This window comes from Vigna unguiculata, chromosome 6, assembly GCF_037176805.1.
Source record: "Vigna unguiculata cultivar grain cowpea cultivar isolate G323 ecotype 2 chromosome 6, ASM3717680v1, whole genome shotgun sequence".
NCBI lineage: Eukaryota > Viridiplantae > Streptophyta > Magnoliopsida > Fabales > Fabaceae > Vigna > Vigna unguiculata.
The window spans coordinates 30,027,540-30,050,357 of record NC_140797.1 but is presented as its reverse complement, the minus strand read 5'-3'; the positions used below and the strand labels follow the sequence as shown (position 1 = coordinate 30,050,357).

General features: G+C 30.8%; 1 protein-coding gene and 1 pseudogene across 1 annotated transcript; one reads left to right on the top strand and one right to left on the bottom strand.

Annotated features, from left to right (window-relative positions):
* Positions 1-9,330: 9,330 nt before the first annotated feature.
* LOC114188453 (uncharacterized) lies at positions 9,331-16,720 on the top strand (annotated as a pseudogene).
* Positions 16,721-19,135: 2,415 nt separating this feature from the next.
* Positions 19,136-21,556, bottom strand: LOC114187702 (large ribosomal subunit protein eL20-like). The gene is made up of 4 exons (XM_028076020.2): positions 21,402-21,556; positions 21,055-21,170; positions 20,551-20,614; positions 19,136-19,726 (listed from the first exon to the last, which is right to left on the bottom strand). The coding sequence occupies exons 1-4, from the start codon at positions 21,414-21,416 to the stop codon at positions 19,385-19,387; spliced, it is 537 nt and encodes a 178-aa protein (XP_027931821.1). The 5' UTR covers positions 21,417-21,556; the 3' UTR covers positions 19,136-19,384.
* Positions 21,557-22,818: the final 1,262 nt, after the last annotated feature.

Here is a 22,818-nt window from a genome sequence, read left to right as displayed (position 1 = left end):
TTGAGGTTGGGGAGATCTCTAAGGTTAGATCCTCTATTATGGATAATTTATCACTTATGAAACTAATAATTGTTTAATGTCCTTAATGTTTATACTATTTATATTTAACTTTAGGGTTTAATTTGGTCATTTCTACTTACAATTTTATGACTGTATATGTTTGTAAGAATGTCCTACATTTATGGCATTCAAGTTATTTTGTGCACTTTATTCACCATTTAACCCAAATTTGTACATGTAACCCACTATTAGTCAAATGACACACATGGATCAAGTAAATCCACATGTCACACTTGATAGACATTTGAACTATGAAAATATTAAATGGTAACCAATATACTATGAAGTGTTTAACTATGCTAAAAAATATTCACAATTTATGGTATGTGAAAATGGTTTGTACATAAGTTTAACGTCATCAAATATGTTGTGGTATAATTGGTCCATAAGTTTCACATGATAGACATGGCAAGTCTAGACAAATTAAAATGCTAACCAGTATACTATAAAGTGTGACCTACCATGAACATTTTGCACAACTCATTATCTGTGGTCTATAAAAAGGTTTGTACATATATCCACTTTTAGAGAATCAAACCACCTTAATAAGGTACATGCAACATATTTAACATTATCAAATATGTTGTGGTATAATTGGTCCACAAGTCCCACACGACAAACATGACAAGACTGGACAAATTAAATGTTAACTAGTATACTATTAACTATTGACTTGCGATAAACATTTTGCACACCTCTACAATCTGTGGTGTCACTACACCAAAATGAGCAATATATAGCACCTTTTAGAAAGCGTTTAATTAAATAAGCGCTATATATCAAATCAAAACATCAAAAGACAATGCTTTATATAATACACGCTATAAAAGTAACCACTTATAAATAGTGCTTTATCATTAAGGCGTTGTTTATAGCTGATTTATTTTTTAAAATAATAATAATAATAATTTTATGTAGATTAATAGAAAGCGTCAAGTTATTTAAGTGTTATGTTTGTGATATGAATAGATAGTGTGTTATGTATTTTGATATGAATAGATAACGAGTAAGAAAAATCTCTAGAAAAAAAATGGTTCAAATTGTTGCTCTACCACTCAGTATTCTCCTATTCACCTAAGAAAGAAATCTCTCTGGTCGCACGACTATCTGTTCCGTTCACTAGCATTCTCCCCATTGCGGCCTTCTTTTTGCTATTCACACTCCTATTATATATATATATATATATATATATATATATATATATATATATATATATATATATATATATATATATATATATATATGGTACTTCTGAAACCCAAACTTTTCAATTTCTCGTTTTTTCTTAGTTTTTTTTTCCAGCTAAACCCTTTTAATCTTACTTTTACTGTGAACAAGTGGCTTTTTCTTGATACTAGGTTTTTCATTTTTTTTTATTTGTGCGTTGATCTCAGTGGGCGCAAACTCTAGTATGCTTTCCTTTGATCAAAGAGGTTGGGTTAGATGTGTGAAATGTGTGTCCTTCACCTTATTGCTAATGCTTTCGAAAAAATTTTAATGGAAGTAAATTGGGAAACGAGAAAATGACATTGTGTTGATGATAACGTATTCGCTGCCAATCGAGACGGAGGAGTGGCGGCAGAGGAGGGAGATGCATACTTTTAGAGGAGTGCCAATTGACATTTTATTGGTTGGATGTTAAGTGCTATAAAAATTCAACTTTCTTTCTCTTTCTCCTTATATTGCTCTTGGGTTAGCTAATTAACTCTTTGGATTAGTTCTTTTGTTCACTTTTTTTTAGATACTTTGACTCCACAAATACTTGTTCTTTTTTGCAGCATCTTGAGGAGCTTTTTAAATATTTTCATTACAATTGATCTTGGTAAGCAAAATAACTAATCCTATAGTCAGATTGTTGGTTAGTAATCTTGGTTAACTGGACATGTTCATTGATTGTTATATATACTTTTAACTTTCTCAAGAGTTGGAGTTCATAAGGTAAACTTCAATTTACTCTTATTTCTTGTTTTCCACTCTAACTACATACATTAATTTCATAAAGAGACAAGAGAAGAAAATTAGTAAAAGGAACCCTTTGTATTCTTTTCTTCCATGTTTTTCTTAAAATACTTCTTTTGATAGCTAGAGTAGAGGTTTGAATAAAAGAAGAAAACTCAAACCTCCCATAATTCATTATAGGAGTATTTTGTAAGTTAAACTTGGTTACACAACATAATTTATTGTTTTGTATTTTAAATTTTCATTTTTGTGTTTTTCTTCACTATTTTTTGGAGAATAAATTTGTGGGTCTCAAACATTTTTTTTAATTCTTCAATTTCTTTCCTATCAAAATATCCATTTTCTCTTACCAAACTCGTAGTTATAGAACTTCGTGAAGGAATTACAGTATTGTTTGAGGACTGTGGTTCTTAAACTATGTTGTAAAAGGCATCATGTTGCTTCCACAAAGTTGCATAGTAGAAGAACTATCTATAGTTTCAAGTTATTAATTTTCATTTGAACTTTGCATTACTTGCATGCTGATATAGCATCATGATACTACATATGCATGCTCTATAATCCATCTCATGTTTATTGTAGGCTCAGGTTCCGTTAATGGTAACATCTTAAGTCCCTTCAGGTCCATATCAAAAGCCATTGAAATCTATCAGACCTCCTTTAATTCCAGCATCTGAATATGAACCTGACAAGTTGGAAGCTTCTTTGAATCCTTTAGGAACTTTCTTGTGAATGTTGGTGCATCAATGGTGGAGATAATGGGAGGATTATTTCCTTCTTTCAGAAGAAAATCGCTTAGCCACCAATTCTTAAATCAATTGTTATGGTAAGAAATTCATCAAAGACTACAGTGCTTCCCACTGTGAGTCACTATGCCTTAAAGTTTTGAGTATCCTTTTTAACTCTTAGAATTGTAGTTGTTATGTTTGTAGTTGTTCGTCATTTATTAATTTTAGTAACTCTTTTTCTTTTGATAGGCAACAAAGGCTTCTTCAAATGCATGAAAGTCTATGAGTCCTAAAGAGAAGGAAAAGTATACAAGCATGCACGTGAATTGTTGGATGGCTACTTTGGAGATGATTTTTGTGTATTTTTTTATTATATTTTATTTTTATCTTGCTTAAAATTTTGATGAAGGGTTTCTTAAAATATGTATTAAGAGGAAACATAATTTATGCTAGTTATTCAAGTGGATTATTTTCAAGATTATTTGCGAAAGGCTTACACTTTTCTTTTATTGTTGATCTAAACTATTCAAATAACGTGTTTATAAAATTACAAAATTATAAAACTATATAATTATAAAATTGTTAAAACAATTAAAAATTGTGAAAATGTAGTGAATTATTTAAATTTGATTTAGAAAATGTTACTATTAGAGGACAAATAGAGAACACTTTTTTATAAAAGCGCTATCTTAGTGAAAAATATAGATAGAGTGTTTGTTTGAGAAAACGCTATCTATTGATGTAAGTTTGTTTTAGAAAATGTTGTATATAATAGGATAGATAGAGAGCACTTTTTGTAGAAATCACTGTCTTTTTTCGGATTATAAAGACAACATTTATTTGAGAAGCGTTGTCTATAATATGTCATTAGATAGCGCTTTTTTACAACTACTCTCTATTAATAGATATCACTCCAATAGACAGCGCTTAAAAAGCATTATCTATTAGTAAAAAAAAGCGTTGTTTGTTGAAGATTTTGGCATAGTATGTGTGAAAATGGTTTGTACATATAACCCACTTTTAGTGAATCAAACCACCTTAATAAGATATATGCAACATATCTAACGTGATCAAATTTGTTCTACATATAACCCACTTTTTACTAAGTAACCACATAACACTTCACAACCTTGAACATAATAATTTCTCACCACACAAATATTATGTGTGGACCAACTATAAACTTTTTTCACTTTATTACAAATGGTACAATAATTAAAAAAATCAATAGGTACTCAATCCAAATCAGGGCGATCATTTATGAACAACATTCTGCAAGATCCACCACAATACACTTCCAGATGTCAAAGAAAGAATAAATAAGGAAAACAACAACTTCCCATAAATCACTTACAATTTCATAAAAGTAGTAATCAATAAAATTGTTTTAAACTTAGAATATCTAAATGTACAGTTACCAATTTCCAAACTTAATAATTTAAATCCTAACTTCAAAAAACATAATTTTTCTAAATGAACTATTTATGGCGCTCCCTCTTGCTATACATTGCAAAAGGATTTCGTATTGCACAACTCTTGAAACACTTATGTGGTTCATCCTTACATCGTACATACATATTGCTTTGTTGGGATTGCTCGATTCCTCATTTTGAGCAACTTCATGTTTGGCACCTTGATCATAGATATTGTCAACAAAACCAGCCCTCTCCCCAAGATCAGCCCTCGGCTGATCTTGGTCTAGGTGGAATGAGGTGTATTGACATCATCAACTGACCAAAATTTTCTTCACCCTCATACTTCTGGCGTTGTTTCTTCCTCTCACTCATCATTGCTTTCAAGTCAAAAAGTTCTTTTTGAAGTTCCCCAAGAACGTTTTTTTTATGTTGAACAACTTAAGTCATGTTTTCTCCCACCCTAAGTTCAACATCCATATTTTTCAAACCTTCTTTGACAGAGGATTGGGTAAGCTCTTCTACAGAGGCAACAACATCTTTAACAACCTACATGATTCTCATAACAAGCTTTAATAAATACAAATCACACAATTAAAAAATTTTAATATCTTACCAAAATAAATAACATAATCTCAAAATACAAAGCCTACCATGTTCATTTTCAGACTTCAGTTAATTACATGGTCCCTTACTTTCACTTCCATCAAATGCAAGATTCTAGAGAATTTGGTGATCAAACATTATTCCTTTGAGTTCAAAATGAGAAAATGTTCTAAAGACCATAACTGAAACAATTGTAAGGAAAATTAGTCAAGAAAGCATGACCACATACTTTGAACTCATCAAATGAAAAACCAAATGAATTAAACATGGAATACTTGTAACAAATAGACACATCCAACAACATAGAAATATATGCTACTTAGTTTGTCCCTCAAGAATATTTTAGCTTCACAAATGCTCCCAACCAAATACTCATACACCACACCACTCTAATTATATTTCCCAATACTATCAAGGTCATTAACAATGTTGAACAAAATAACAAAAAACTCTTCCATTACGATTGGGCAACAAAAACTCAGAAATTGCTAACAAAAGATAAAGCTCACATAAATCATCTAAAGAAAGCTCTTTAATATGTTTTAATATGTAGTCATAAAAAATTTCAATATCAACAACCCTGTCAAGACCAAAACACTTCTTACAATCATTATCTACCTCTTCTTGGTTTAAATCAATGTTCTCACCAACCACTCTCAAACTCAGTCCAAGACATACATCTAATAAGTTAGATCCAACAACTTTTATGCTCATGTCAAAATCCCCCGCCATTCGACCCACCTACTAATTAACAGACTAAAAAGTTTCCTTGATATCTTCATAGATTCTTTCTACTCAGCCAACCATCCAAATAGTGCTACTTGAACGAACGAATTTTGTTCCTCTGTTAACTTCTTATTCAAACTACAAATAAATTTGGTCCAGCATGAATGCCTAAAACAAATCTGGAACATCCAACAAATAAATAAAGTTGTCATTTTTAATTAAAGACAATTTCAAAATAATTTCAGTTGAAAATATCACATCTTTGGCGGACAACACTATAAAATCACTTCCTTCATATTTGTAACCTGAATACATAATTGAGGTTAGCACAAATTCATAACTTGGAGTTACATGAATGCAATTGTTCTCTCTTTCAAAAATTTCACCCATGCACAAAACACAAATATGACATCATCACTTAATGTAACTCAGGTCAGCGTAAAACAACCACAAACTAATCTTTGTAAATCACATTATAAAAATATCAAGCATATATTATATTATAGTAACATTATACTTGACAAAAAAAAAATGAATTAAGTGTTATTTAGTTTGACCAAGGCATTGAAACATATTGCATACCAACCATATAAAAATAATGAGATAGGTCAACAGTTAGTTAAACTCACATCCACATAAATAAAGAAAGCAATTTCTACTTCTAACATATGCATTTCCAATACAATGTTATGCATAAAAAGGGTACTTGTGTTTATTGAAACAAATTTGATACCATTCCTCTAATACATAGGACAACTGATGTGACCACAAACACAAAGGACAACTTAAAAATATCACTTTTACGCTAAAAAACATAGCTAAATAAACATAAAAAACACCATATATTATGTGGGTAACACCACAACAACAACACCACCTACCACTACAATTCTTCTGTAAGTAATACTAATGAACCAACTCAATATATGACTATACACTTTTCTACCTAATTACTTTTATTTCTTAAGGTCAAACTTCTATAAACAAAATCTAGTTAAATGTCATTCTTTGCCTACAATCATCACATAACTATCTGTCAAAACTTCATGACCCAACAAATGTTATGACAAATAAAGTTAACTAATAACAACCATGCCTACCACGAGGATTCAAAATAGTATCATGTGTTCACATTTTCTCTTGTAGAAATCAGTATCATGCAACAATGTATAATTCAATCATCACACTAGAAATCAAAGTTACAGGTACCCTAAGTTAGCAAAAATATTCAACATAGCCTAAGTCACCTAGTGGGTCAGTTCTAAATAATATGAATTCAACACTCTAGTATGTGGATTGTAAACACCTTCAATCTACAAATTTATATGGTATACCCTAAGTCGCCATTTATATACATTCTTGTCTCTGAATTAGAGCAAGGTACACCTTTCGTGCATGATGAAATTAACCACAATCTCACACCAACAAATCAACCAGCCAAATTTCAGACTGAATGGCATAATCACACGCATACATAAAAGGGCCAACAAGTACCAAAAACCATAAACAAATTTAACCCCAACAACAAATCTCAATGCAATAATTTTGGGGCCAACAAGAACCAAAAATAAATTGACTACTATAACCCTAACCTCTAAAATAATCATTTCAAACTACAAACCCACGAAGTGTTTGACTTTTACAAAAACGAAAAAAAAAAACTATAACTTGTGATACAAAAATAACACACACACAAAATTAAACCTTCCACCAAGCACAACCATTAAGGCTCCTTTGAACTAACGGAAGGGAGACACAAACCTAACACAACTCCAACGACAACAAAAATCCTTGCACTGAATGGGTTTCCGTTAGGGTTCAACAAATACAACACTTGCAGAAGGTTTCAAGAAGAATTTGATTTGAAAACCATGTTGAAGACAATAGAGACACTCAACTTCAGTGATTGGAACGACAAAGGTTGGAAAGAGACACTATTTAATTTCATCTTCTCCATCACCATTAGTAGTGGTCTGCGAAGAGAGAAATAATTGAAAAACCACATTTCCCCCTCTTCACTTCTCACTATTAGCTGCCACAATGTCTTTTTGAAAAAAAATAAAATAAAATTAAAATTAAAATTCACGTCAATTACCATTTTAGAGAGTAAAATTGTTGTAAAAAAAAGAGTCAAAATATCATTTTCTTTTTTTCTTCCTAGACCCCCATAAATTATAATACTCTTATTTGACCCTTCATTAAAAAGATATTAATATATTTTTATCTAAATTTATTTTATCCTTTCTTCCTCAGCGTTGCATACTAACCTATGTCTTCTCTTCTCTTACTACAAACCACTCTTTCTATTCCTTGATCCTTAACCACCCAACCATATAAAGAGAAGAGACGTGAAAATGAAGATGGATGGTAACCATGGGTGGTGAAGGATCGAAGAGAAGGGAAATTTAGAGAAAAACCATGGTGAAATAATCTGTTTGATGTATTTAAAAGAAGAAAAAAAAACTTCAAAATGTTTTATAAGGTATTTTCATATCTAGAAATATCTTTTGAAACACTCATTCTCGAAATACTTTCCTAAACACTCATTCCAGAATTTATTTTATATTTCAAAATGACTGTTTCAGTTTTAGATTGTAGAAGATATTTTCAAATCTTGAAATACCTTTCAAAACATGTATTTTGAAAGAAAATAAAAACTTCAAAAACGAGTGTTCTGATTTTTTTTTTATATTTTCTGAATTTTGTGTTTTCAAAATTATTTTTGAATCTAAAAATAACTTTGGGAACTCTCAATCCAAAATTTAAAAATATTTTTTCGAAAGAGATATTCCAAAAATATTTCTAAATTTATAAATAACTTCAGGAAAAGTGTAGAGGAGAGAAGATATGATAATTGTAGCGAAGGAGTCATCCCTACTATTTTGTTATTTTCCTTCTTCTCTTCGGTGTTGACATTGGCATGGAGGAGGGGCTCAAATCGCAGATAAAAACGATTAAGAGTTTTGATATATTTTTAATGAAAGGTAAAATGGAAATATAATACTTTATAATGGTGCAGGAAGAAAAAATAGAAGTACATCAAGAAAGAAGCACCCGAGTTAAATTATCTTACTAACATCAAGAGATCTACCACTACTTTGATCATTTTGTGCTCATACTAAAAAGATAACATAATTTGTCTTTGAAATAAGTTAATCTACTATAACTATAAGAAAACAATGTACAATTGAAAAGACCGGAATACCCATTATTATTTCGTTGACAGCTGTCCATTTCGATGGTTATTTTGTCATTTTGATGTGGTTTGTGATATCTTTTATACTTTCTTTTATTTTACCTTTTTAATTTTTTTCAATCTGACACAACATTGAAATTTCCAAACAACCCATAGTTTCTTCTTTGCAGTTTTTGTCTGTGATGGTTTTAATGTCTTTTTATTTTGTTTTGTTTGGCGGGAGTACTGTGTATGTATATGATGTATGTGATTGACGTTAAGTCGCTGCTTTCAGTCCCTGTGTGCATTTATTTGATGCTTTTCATTTGAGTTTCTGTATTTGGTTTCCTTCCCAGTACATAGGTTCTTATTTCTGTCCACCACCCTCAAGTGCAAAGGTAAAAATGTTAGGTTACTGAAATTTTCATTTAATTTTCCGTTGTTCTGGGTTTATATAAGGAATGGTGACGGTTCAAATTTGTTGGGTCAATGTTTTTATTGCATGTTAGTCTTTGCGTCTTTGTTTCTTCCAATATTGTAAGACACCACCACAACAACATCCAAACTTTTTTTCTTACTTATAATTTTTTTTTCTTATGCGTTGTGGGATAACTTTGCCACAAACTTTTTGAGTAATTGGAACTGTAAAACAAAACCTGAAGCAATGGCCATTATTTTGACTGAAGCAAAAATCAAACCTCCTTCAGGTAATGGATGATTTATATTTCTTTGGTTATGAATGGATTGTCTAATATATTTAATATTTTAGGACAATGGCCGGTTTCGTATTTAGGATGGAGAAGATGATCGATATGTTTTCCGGATGACTTGAATGTGTTGTTAGATTGTACTATTATATTTAAGGTCAGAATACAATCAAGAAATAACAAATTTTATGAACTCATATTTTTGGTGTGGATAGAATGTTGAATGCAGTGCAATAGCTATTATTGATTTAGGAGCACACACAGATAGTTGTATTATAAGTATAGTTATATAAATATACTTTCCCAACAGGGTAACTTTGAGAAATTGGTCAGTTATACTTATATTGCTATTGTATTATATATTGCAGCATAGTTTATCAGTAACAACAAATCATGATCCAGAGGTTCTCTGTTTAACACGGACTAAAAGATTGTGTACTGAGGTTAGAAATGATGACCAAATATCAGAGGAAGTTCACTCAACCCAATTATGTACAAGCAAAATTTCCATGGCTATTAAAATAGAGAAGGATAGGTGAAAGGATGATGTAATATTGTCCCGAGCTTTACCAACTTATAATGTATTTTGGAATCTTCTCATCTGTATTACTATAATTAGTGATTAGGAATGACCCAACTCCATGAGTAGAACAATATAATTTGTCCAAGTGAATATAATTTGTCCAAATCAATACTCATTTTAGATTTGTAAGAATTACATACGAAGAGAAATAATAGTAATATATATTGACTTCATATTTTATTATATTTCCATATTTTCTTTTATGAGTCTTTGTAAAAGTATGAAAAAATTTTAATGTTCTATATGTTATTTCAGTGATTTTTTTAATCTTATTTTCATATTTTAGACTTTTTGAGCTTTTATTGTCAAAAAGAAATAAGATCTAATTATAAACCTGAGTCTTATTAATTTTAACGCCGTGTACTTATTGTATTAATTGATGCCGTGTACTCATTGTATTAATTGATTAATGTTTTATTTTATGTCTAGGAATCCTTTACAAAAAGGAGAAAACTAATAATATATAATTCTCTCTTATAAGAACAATTAAAACGTTAAAGTGTGATCAATGAATGACAAATGTGGCATACTTCAACAATATATATATATATATATATATATATATATATATATATATATATATTAGGTATGTATTAATGCAAATTTAGTTAATTATTTTCTTCAATTGTAATAATTATGACAAGTTGTAGTAACATCAGTAAGTCATAAAAGTAACATCAATACAATCACAATTAAATTCTGTAATGAAATTCTCGAATATCCAAGAAATTATCTCATTTTAGATTGCCGCGCTTTTGAAAATATTTCCTCATGCCAGAAAAAATATCTCTATTAAGTTATCTTTCTATGAAAAAGGTTGAGTTACCACTTAAAATACCAGCCAAATAATATGAACTGTTATCTGTAAAAAAAATTATCAGCTTCGTGTTACGAATGATAGAAAGATTGAACGGAGCTTTGAGGAAAAGGGCTGAATAGAGTTCTCCAGTGCACTACTACAACATCATCGGTGCACTACTACAAGATCATAAAATAAGAGGTTAACCTGAATACTTTTTTGAAATATACATGTTTCCATTCAAGATATTTTCTTTCATGTATAAAACATTTGAACTTTTCAAAATTTTTGGATAATGTATCGAAAATTCATTCGGAATTTATGCTATCATTGTTTTTGCCTTTAAGCCAACAAAACTTTTTACTCATAATTATGAAAAAAATTGGAGAATATACTGGCAAAGTATATGAAAAGTTTTGTTTTGATCTTTAGTTTAGTATTTTCGATTCTATCTTTTTCAATATTTGGGAATGCAGTTTAATAGAGAATTTACAATAAGCTTCATATTTGACATGTTGAGATTATTGTAGGAGTTATTTAGAGATTCATTCGACGTAGTAAAGCTTTGATGACATACTCACATATTATATGTTTATCATTTCAGTTTGTATCCACCCTCTTATGTACATATGGAAGAAGAAAGTAGAAAAAGCAATGAAAAATTTGTAACAGCAAGATTGAAACGAAAAAATATCATTGCTCAGAAAAGAACAAGAGTTAGAAACATCGTACCTGAGGATGAAGAAGTTCACCCTGTAGACAAAAGAAGACAGTACACACCACTGTTAGATGTTACATTTCGCGTGTTAAATCAGTACATGGGAGAAACTAACTCAATGGATCCATGTCATACTAAAAATACATGTCAGTCAGCAAATGCAATCCAATGTTCAACAATTTCCCAAAACCTTTCACATAGGCAAAATCTGATGGATAAGTTTGAAGCAGTTCATCAATCATATACCAAACCGCCTCAAGAATATTATAATACATCACATACCAATCCACAAGGTTTATTCAATTTCTTACTTAATTACAACAATAAATTGATGTCATCTCTTTATAGTTAACCAATTTTGAATATGTTTATGTTTTTTATATGAAGATGTACCACAACATTCAAATTTCATGCCTGATAATGATGAACTACTTGGAGATGAAGATCTACAAACAGGACTGGATTCGTATGTAAGACAAGATGGCATCCTTATTTCTCCCAAATTACATTTATATAACTTCATATACTGATTACACTTTTACCTTTATAAGGGTTATGAAGATATAGGTGATCCTCTGTACCAGTGTCAGCATTGTAAAGCGAAGATGTGGTATCCTGAAAGAATAAGAAAAAATATAAATACAAATAATCCAAGGTTTCAACTTTGTTGTGGGGATGGAAAAGTTGAATTACCACTGCTAAAAGAAGCTCCACCTATACTACATGAGCTTCTGACTGATATGACTTCAACACAGAGCAAAAGATACCAGCAAAATATTAGAACATACAACATGATATTCGCATTTACTTCTCCTGGAGCAAAGATAGATAGGTCAATAAACAATGGTCAGGGGCCACCAAATCTTAGAATACAAGGACAATCATGTCATAGAATTGGAAGCCTTCTACCACCAATTGGTGCAGTACCTAAATTTGCACAACTTTATATTTATGACACTGACAATGAAATACATAACAGAATTCAATCTTCCAGGTCAGATTTAGTTTTAGCACATATGTTGAAATATACATAACTATCATTCATTATTATAATTACACAATTTATAGTTACTCATCTATACTTTTTTTACGATTGTAGGAATCAGAACAATGTTGATGTTGAAATTGTCACAAAACTAACAGAGATGTTGGATACACACAATGTACATGCTAAATCTTTTAGAATGGCAAGAGATAGATACAAACACAAACCTTTTGATGATCTTAAGCTGAGATTGATTGCAGATAGGACTAAAGATGGACGTATTTATAATATCCCTACAGTAGCAGAGGTAGCAGCACTAATTGTAGGTGATGTTGACTCCGCTTCTCCAAGAGATATTATTATGGAAAATAGAAGTGGTAAATTGCAAAGAATAAATGAATTGCATACAAGTTACTTAGGATTTCAATATCCATTACTATTTCCTTATGGTGAGGATGGATATAGGCAAGATGTGATTCATCGGGAAACATTACCTTCAAGAGCTAGCAAAAGGAATCGACTAACAATAAGAGAATGGTTTTGTTTTCGTATCCAAACAAGACAAATAGAAGCCAGTACTATATTGAGATCTAGAAGGTTGTTTCAACAATTTGTGGTAGACGGTTATACCATGATAGAGTCAAAACGACTATCTTTTATAAGGAACAATCAATCAAAGTTAAGAGTTGACAAATACAACAATCTCTCTGACCGAAGTTCGAATTCAGAAAAGGAAGGGGCAAGCAAAGGAAAAAGAATAGTGTTGCCTTCAAGTTTTGTTGGTGGTAGACGATTTATGGATCAATTGTACTTTGATGGAATGGCCATTTGCAGTTATCTAGGTTTTCCGGATTTTTTTGTTACCTTTACATGTAATCCTAAATGGCCAGAAATAACAAGATTATTGAGTGATTTAAGTCTCGCAGCATCAGATAGACCAGATATAGTTTCAAGAATTTTTAGGATTAAATTTGAACAACTATTGGAGGACTTAACCAAAAAAGATTTGTTAGGGAGGGCAGTTGGATGTAGGTATCATGATTGTGTGTTCATAGAATTGTTGTTACAATTTATAATTGACTATGATAACAATAAATATTATTTTTTTTCTTTTGCAGATATGTACACTATTGAGTTCCAAAAGCGCGGACTACCTCATGCACATTTATTACTTTTCCTACATCCAACAAGCAAATATCCTACTGCGACTGATATAGACAAAGTTATCTCAGCTGAGATACCATGTCCTGTAATGAACACATTGTTGTACAATTGTGTCAAGGATCACATGATTCATGGACCATGTGGAATAGCCAAAAAATCATCTCCATGCATGAAGAACGGAGTATGCTCACGATTCTATCCAAAAAAATTTCAACCCATGACTGTTATAGATGAAGATGGGTTTGCACATTACAAAAGAAGGGACAATGGTGTTAGTGTTACTAAGAATGATATTTCATTGGATAATCGTTATGTCGTTCCTTACAATCCGAAGTTATTATTAAAGTATCAAGCACATATCAATGTTGAATGGTGAAACAGAAGTACTTCAATAAAGTACTTATTTAAATACATCAACAAAGGATATGACAGGATAACAGCGGCTATAGTTCCTAATCATCATGATATGTCTCAAACAGTTGAAGATAGAGATGAAGTCAAACAATATCTTGACTGCAGATATATCTCCCCATGTGAAGCATGTTGGAGAATATTTTCATTTCCGATTCATGGAAGAAACCCAGCTGTAGAAAGGTTATTTTTCCATCTACTTGGAGAGCAGTCCATATATTTCAAAGATGATGATGATATTGAAGAAATAGTGGGTCAACCAAGTATTACAGAATCAATGTTCACAAGTTGGATGGAATGTAACAAGACATTTCCAGAGGCTAAAAAATTAACATATGCTCAATTTGTTTCTAAATTTGTTTATGTAAAGAAAGATAGACGTTGGAAACCGAGGAAGCAAGGAAACACAATTGGGAGATTGATATGGGTACCACCAAGTACAGGAGAGCTTTTTTATTTGAGGAGGATGTTAACAGTTGTAAAAGGCCCTTGCTGCTACGCAGACATAAGAACGATCGACAATGTAATATACCCAACATTCAAGGAAGCCTGCTTTGCATCAGGATTTTTAGCAGATGACTTAGAATACATACAAGCTATTAAGGAGGCCAAGGATTGGGGTTCTGGACATTTCTTAAGAAAGTTGTTTGTGACAATTCTTTTATCTAATAGTGTTAATAAACCAGAAGATGTGTGTAACAAAACCTGGGAATATCTTGCTGATGGAATTCTATACAATGAAAGGAAAATGGCTGGAATACCAGGTACAATATATTCATATAGCATATAAGTCATCTTATAAAGTATTGCATGACTATTGAAATACATTCTTTTTTTCAGAACTGAATTTAAGCAGTGACCAGTTACAAAATTTAACTTTGGTGGAAATAGAGAAGTTGTTGCAAACAAATAGAAAGAGCTTAAAGGACTACCCATGTATGCCGTACCCAAATAACTTTGTTCAAACTCTGTCAGGAAACAGATTGATATATGCAGAACTTGATTATAATGTAATTGAGCAACAACAATTGTTTCAATCAAACTACAAATGTTTGACAGGTAATTTCTTCTATATCTTAAAAATGTCAAATTTCGTCTTTAAGGTCAGAATATTAAATTCATCGTAGCTCATATACTATATTTTTATTTTCCTAGATGAACAAAGAAAAATATTTGATACAATAATGTTGGTTGTCAAGAATAATAAAGGCGGAATGTTCTTTCTGTATGGATACGGAGGAACAGGAAAAACTTTCATGTGGAAAACATTATCAGCTGCCTTACGTGCTGAACGCAAGATAGTTTTAGCTGTGGCATCAAGTGGAATAGCTTCATTATTGCTTCTTGGAGGAAGAACAGCACATTCAAAATTTAAAATTCCAGTCCCTACACTAGAGAACTCAGTTTGTAATGTTTTACAAGGATCAGATCTCTCACAATTGTTAAAGAAAGCTGATTTGATAATTTGGGATGAAGCACCAATGGCGCACAAATATTGTTTTGAAGCATTGGACAAAACTATGTGCGACATAATGAGGACAGAAAATAAATCTAACACGATCTTTGGTGGCAAAGTAATTGTTTTTGGAGGAGACTTCAGGCAGATTCTCCCAGTGATTCCAAGAGGGAGCAGATCTGATATTGTTCATGCGACAATTAATTCTTCTTACCTATGGGATCATTGTCAGATATTAACTTTGACAAAAAACATGTGTTTAGCACAAGGGGAATCACAAAGTCTGAATGATACTACAATTAAAGAGTTTTCAGATTGGATAATAAAACTAGGAGATGGCAATTTATCTGAACCAAATGATGGTGTAGTAGAGATACACATACCATCAGAATTCTTGATATTAGAGTTCAATGACCCTATTGAAGCTATAGTGAAGAGCACATACCCATTGCTAGCACAAAACTACTCAAATGATAAGTTTCTACAATCGAGAGCTATCTTAGCCAGTAGAATTGAGACTGTTAATGAAATTAATGATTATGTTTTGTCTTTGATTCCAGGTATGATATGTACATTAATTAAGTATTGCATATACTTTATATAAATATATCAACACTTTTATTATATGACGTAAATTGTATGAACCTTTATAGGTGAAGAAAAAGAATATGTTAGCTCTGATAGCATTGACAACTCAGACCAAACAGAATTTGATGCATATGAGCATATTACACCAGAATTTCTGAACTCATTGAATACATCAGGTTTGCCAAACCATAGTATCAAATTGAAGATTGGGGCACCCATCATGCTTTTGAGGAATTTGGATCAATCTGAAGGTTTGTGTAATGGAAGCACATTGGTTGTAACCAGACTAGCAAATCATGTTATTGGAGCAAAAATTATCACAGGAAGTAAATCAGGTAATGAAGTATATATTCCTCGAATGTCTATGTCACCATCACAATCACCATGGCCTTTCAAGCTTATTAGAAGACAATTTCCAGTAATATTATCCTATGCCATGACAATAAACAAATCACAAGGTCAATCTCTAGCATCAGTAGGACTGTACCTACCGTCACCAGTTTTCAGCCACGGTCAACTATATGTGGCTGTGTCTAGAGTTCAAAGCAAATCTGGGTTGAAAATACTAATTCACGACAAAGAGAAAAGACCTCTCAATTTTACAACTAATGTAGTTTTTAAAGAGGTTTTTCAGAATTTGTAGTAACTAAGGTCTTAACTACTTATAAACTGTAATATGTCATTTGAAACCTTATTTGGTTAATGTTATTAATATTTTGTACTTGCTACATATTCGTAAATCACCAATTACATCATCAGTTTTACATTTCCACACATCCTCATCTGCAATATTTTCTCTCAGTATGACTAATATATATATATATATATATATATATATATATATATATATTTCTTTTGTTTCAGAATGCAATTGCCACCGAAAATCCATCTTAGCTTCATCTCAAACCAACAACACATTAAATCTTTTTGTACACACTTAGGATAACTTCAAACACTAATCATTACTTTTTTAAATCTATTAAATATAAATCTTCGATTAAAATTAATGAAATTTATAATGTCTTACATATCATAACTATTTATCTTAACCAGTACATAACTATCTTTGCTCAGAATAATTATAATTAATATGTAATACAACAATTTTGCTAATATCATTTAGAAAATGGTTATAAACATCTGCAGATCTACTCAACAATAAAAAAAAACAAAAAACAGAATGAGCAATTATTAGATTTATTGAAAAACAGCAAAAACAGCAATTGTGAGTTGTGAAACAAACTAAACATATCAATTATTGAAGTAAATATGAAAATTACCTGCCACAACTCTTCTTCACAGAGTATGCCAAATTGTGTCATGGAATCCACATGTTTTCACAAACAGCGGCTAACCTAACGAATGTATAGAAACCAAGAAACATTTAAGTTAAACCATTAATGTGCACCCTACTATCCAACACAACCGTATAGACTTTTATAAGTTCACCCCTCCAATTTTTATGCACTACCCTTTAATATGAATATTATGTTTTAAACGAATTCATTTTGATTACAATGTATTTGGTTTGTATAACTACTATATCCAAAATATAAAACTGGATAATCTAACTATTATTATTTCTTTAAAGAGTACAAACAATCACAACAAAACTTAGAATCTTTTAATATCAATTATATATAAAAGATTATTATTTCGGTAAGTTTCATTTAGTATTCAATCTAAATCCCAAAACATTATAATACTCGATAGTCTAAGACAAATTATACGTAATTTTATTTATAGTAACTCCATTTCTAAGAGAATTCAAGATGTAATTATGAAATAAAAAACCTGCTCAATTCATATAATTATGTATCAACGAAATTTTAAATAACTAACGGATTCATAAATTAATTTTGTACATATTTACTATTTTTTAACTACTGTTTTTTACATAATTACTATTATTTTAACAATTATGATACAATTTTTTTAAACCAAATCATTATTCTAATAACAAACTTTTAGTAATAAAAATATAATATGGTAATTAAAAAAAAGACCGACCCGTGCGTACGCACGGGTCTCAAACTAGTTTTAATTTTTAAATTAATGTTTCAGTCCTTATAATTTAAAAGTAAAACATTCCGGTCAATCTGTGCAACATCGTTATGGAACTAAAATATTTTTAAAAAATTTGCAGTTAGATTGATTTTCAATCTAAGAAACCATGAACAAACTAAGTCCAAAAAATTTAAACCTTTAAAATTGTATTCACCAGTAAATTAATACAATTGAAATAAGTTAAAAGAAAATACACCTGTACATAATACTTTATTGATAAGTTTAGTTAAGATGAATTTTATTTTCCATGTTATATTCTAATCCCTATCATTAATTTTGTATTTAGATTGCAGTGGGGTGTGCCAAATAAATGTTGCTAACCAACCCAATTCGTATTTTAAATAAAACATTTTTGCTTTTTGTCGACTTATATATATCACGTAATAAATTTGTTTTAGTTCAATGTAAATAATTTACAATTTTTTAACTTTATCTGATAGACTAACAGACCACCAAACCAAATCATTTTGCACGCTCTTAAAAAAATTAAAAATAAAACATTCCTTTTTAAAATTTAAGTCATATTGATAAAGTTATTATATAAATTATAATACAAAAGTGTTTTTTAATCAAATAGTTTTCTAAAAACTTATAATTAACATTGAAGTCATCATCCTATTAGCCTCCAACTCGACTCAAGCTTATTTAGACAACTCCAATTAAGAGTTAACCAAAATTATTCATTTCATGGCCGCAACAGGTAAGTTATTCACTATATGTTTTATACCAATATCTCATGTGGCTTGAAAATCAGGTAGTATAAAAACAGAAGATAAAGCTTATAAAAAGATCAAACAGCTTTTACACATTGTGGATGATTTTTAAACATTCTGAAAAATCATCTAAAGGATATTATTTGATAATAAGGGGAAAAAAATAGGCATTATTATTGGAGAACAACCGAAGTTCCTTGTGATTTGAGTGAAACTTTTCTCTTGTAATTTGCTCATCATATGTTCGAAAATACTCCTCAGTCACTAGAAGGGAAAAATTAAATAAGAAATGAAAAACCAGCATTCATAATAGAATTGAAACACTTGATTTGAACCAATCCTGATCAGATTCATGGAGATGAGCAAAACAAGGGCTCAGAAAAAATATTCAAAAATAAGAACACAAGCAATCTGTGGTAGCAGGAAATGAAGTTGTTGCTATGTGATTACCTTCTCTATGCTCTCTTATGTTTCTAATGAATCAAGCAGCCTCAAGATGAAAAGTAGAAAATGTGACAGACTGAGAATTACATGAACAGGTTCGGCTTGGATGCCTTGTACGTTGTTTTGAGCTTCCTAGTTGGGGGCCTAACCTTCTTGAACACCAAAGGGAACTTGATTTTGGAGTTGAGGAATTGCTTGGTGCTCTCCCTTTTGCAAAGTTTGGCTGGAATGGTGGCAGTCTTAATAATCTGGATGCATGGACTCCTCACTCTATGACGAGATGCCATTTCGTTGTACATTTGTTCAACAGCACCGTTCAGAGTAGTATCTCGGTATTCCTTGTACATGTTGTGATAACCGGTTCGGCTCTGATATCGCAGCCAAATTCCATAGTTCTTGATCTTGGTAGGATTTTTCTCAAAAATCTGCAATTGGCATAAGGAAAAATATACATCGCTGTCTGCTTTTGGAGCCTAGAATACAAAAGCTAAAAACAGGAAAACAAATCATCTACAAGTACTCTTTTGCATAGCAAAGTTAAGGTAAATCCTACAGTACATGTTACATGAAGCACACAATACTGTGATCAACCTGTGTCCAAACTTCAATATTTTTTCCCTACCAAGATTTCCTAGTATCTGACCATATCCTCTATATGTATATCAAACAACTGAGGCAGGGGGACTATGAAAAAAAAAAGTCAGTTACAATCTTGATTTAACAAATATTTCACAAGTTTCAGGCTTAAAAACATCCTCTCTTCACACAGGTTTTACAATTTTTATAATTTCACACGATTTTCCAACCACTACAGAGACTGGTATCTAAAATTAAATATCGGTAAAGAAACATAAGGACTTAAAAGATGCCTAGTAACTTAATAACAAAGTAAACAGATCCCCAAGAACTCTAAGAACTTCCAATTCATTAGAGTTCTTCATTGAATGAGAGAGAAGAGTCGTGCAATGCGTTCAACATAAGAAGATAGTCAAGCAAAAATTACTTTGCCTAAGCCAAAGTAATTTTACCAGTCTTACAACGTATAGTCTTTGTATCATCCTAATTTGTCCTTGGGATGACAGGTTTCCAAGCTGAAGTTATATGCACCAAGTGATTTTTTTATAGAGAAAAAATTAACAAAAGCACTGAAAGAAGGTACAAGCTTCAAGTAGAAATAAAGCTTGTTTGCAACCTGCTGCCATAACCAGTGTTATGTGATAAGGAATATATTGGGTCAATTCAGAATTACCTCATTGATGGCTAGCATTTGCCCGTTGCTTTTCTTGACCTTCTTTAGCTTTCTCAAGAAATACCTGCAAAAATTAAAAGGAAAAAAGAGATATGGTCACTGGTCATGCCTTTCACAAACAGTTTCACAGTTTTTATGTATGCTGCATTGATTACTATCCAGAAAATGAAACAGCGATTACAAGCTACAACTGTGTGGGTGGAATTTGGAATAAAATTATTCTTTGATGTGAAGGGTGAGGAATTAAAAGGAATTAATTACAAGACCTATGAAGTCCACACCACAATAACATTCCATGTGAATTATGCCAATCAGAAAACTTCATTAAAAGCATCTATGCATATCTTTTCAACAAACCAAAATGCACTATCCGTGTCTATCAATGGTGCAACCCTTCCAGCCATAAACACAGATAAAGTCTAAGGTTGAAAATTCCCATGTTTTTTCAGCATTTTCACACAATTCCATCATCAAACAGATACAGAAGTTAAGGTTGTCACATACCAGAACTTAGATTTGGCACGGACCTCATTGGTGGCCCAGAGTTTCATTCTGTAGATCTTTGGATGCACATCAGTTTCAGTGGGAAGAGCTCTCCCCACAACTTGGTACTGGTGAAACTGATTCAATAAAACCCAAACAAAGAAAAACAAAATAAAGTGTCACCCATTATAAACTCTTCAAAGCACCAGAAAAACGAAATCAACTAGAAAACAAAAACTAATTCAAAATATAAATTCTTTTAGTAAAAAATCAGAAAAAGTCCCATTTTGCAAGGAATTGAAAGAATATATAGAACGGTTGCAAAGTTAGAAAATAGGAAAATGGTGGAAAATCCATGACAAGATTACCCTGAAGGTGACCATGGTTGCAACTGCTTAGTGTTGTCTCAGTTGCAGGTATTTTTTCTGTGCATAAACATAAACTGCAAAACCCTAAACCGAAGGGTGAGTTTAGCTGCGTTTTTGGTCAACGTTGTGAAAGGAAAACAAAAACCCAAGATGTGCATTTTGGGCTCCAATTCGTGAGTAATTTTGTACGGCCCTGTTTCTTCATGTTTTTTCTTCCTGCACCCCTTGAAGTTATTGAATACTTTTTACTAATTTCGGGGTGTGTTTTTACATATATCACAACGACTGAAATTAGAGTATATTTTAAAGGTGTGAGACATTGTTTATGGTGTTTGGTAGATTGATTACAATGATATAGAACAATATAATGCCAATTTTGTTATATTTGGTTATTTAAAAAATGTGAAAAATAATACATTTTGCTTTTGTTAAAAGAACACATATCATTGGATTTTTGGCCCAACTAGCATAAGTTGTTATCTTGACCTAAAATATGTAAGCCCCGTAATATTTGCTGATTAAAATCTCAAATAAATTATTCACTCCATTTGGAAGATAGAAATAAAATATTAAAATTATGTTGTTACTATTACTGTATGTTGGGAAAAAACTAAAAATACCATTTTTGGTAAAAAATTTATTTAAAGTAATTTGACATCACAAAAATAAGTAAAATAAGTAGTGAAACATTACTAGAATTTTTCATATTTTGTAATATTTTTTTTTTTGCAAATTTGTTATAAAATTTTGTAAGAAAAGATTTCTTTATACTATTTTTCTTACGAATTTTAATTGGTAGTTAATTCTTTCGTGGATAATAATTTCCTACAAAATTATAAAATTTGTAAGTATTTCTTACAAAATTTTCTAAAAAAACATTTTGTAAAAAGTATTTTGCAAAAAAGTTATTAGTAAATTTTTTGAAAACCATTATTCATTACAAAATATGTAAATGTTTTCTAAGAAAAGAATTTCAAAAGAAAATTGACAGAAAATATATAATTTTTAATAGTGAAAAAAAACATAATATTATTATTTTTCAGAATTTTTTTTCTAATGTGTGAAATATTATATATATATATATATATATATATATATATATATATATATATATATATATAATGTGTGAGAATAACAAATATAGAATACTACACAAAGTTGTGTTGGTCATAACAATATTACCACGTACATTACCAAAGATTTAGAAGGTAATAAAAATAAATGGAAAATGTCAACTATATGCCTGGAATTTGACAATATGGTTATCTACGCCAATGATTTGTAAACACACGCTGATTATAAATTTCTTATTATTATTTCTATGTCTCTTTTTTCTATAATATTATGTATCACTTATTATATTTATATTTATGGTTCTTCAATCTCTTTCTCTCCTTAGTTGTTAAATAGAATTGGG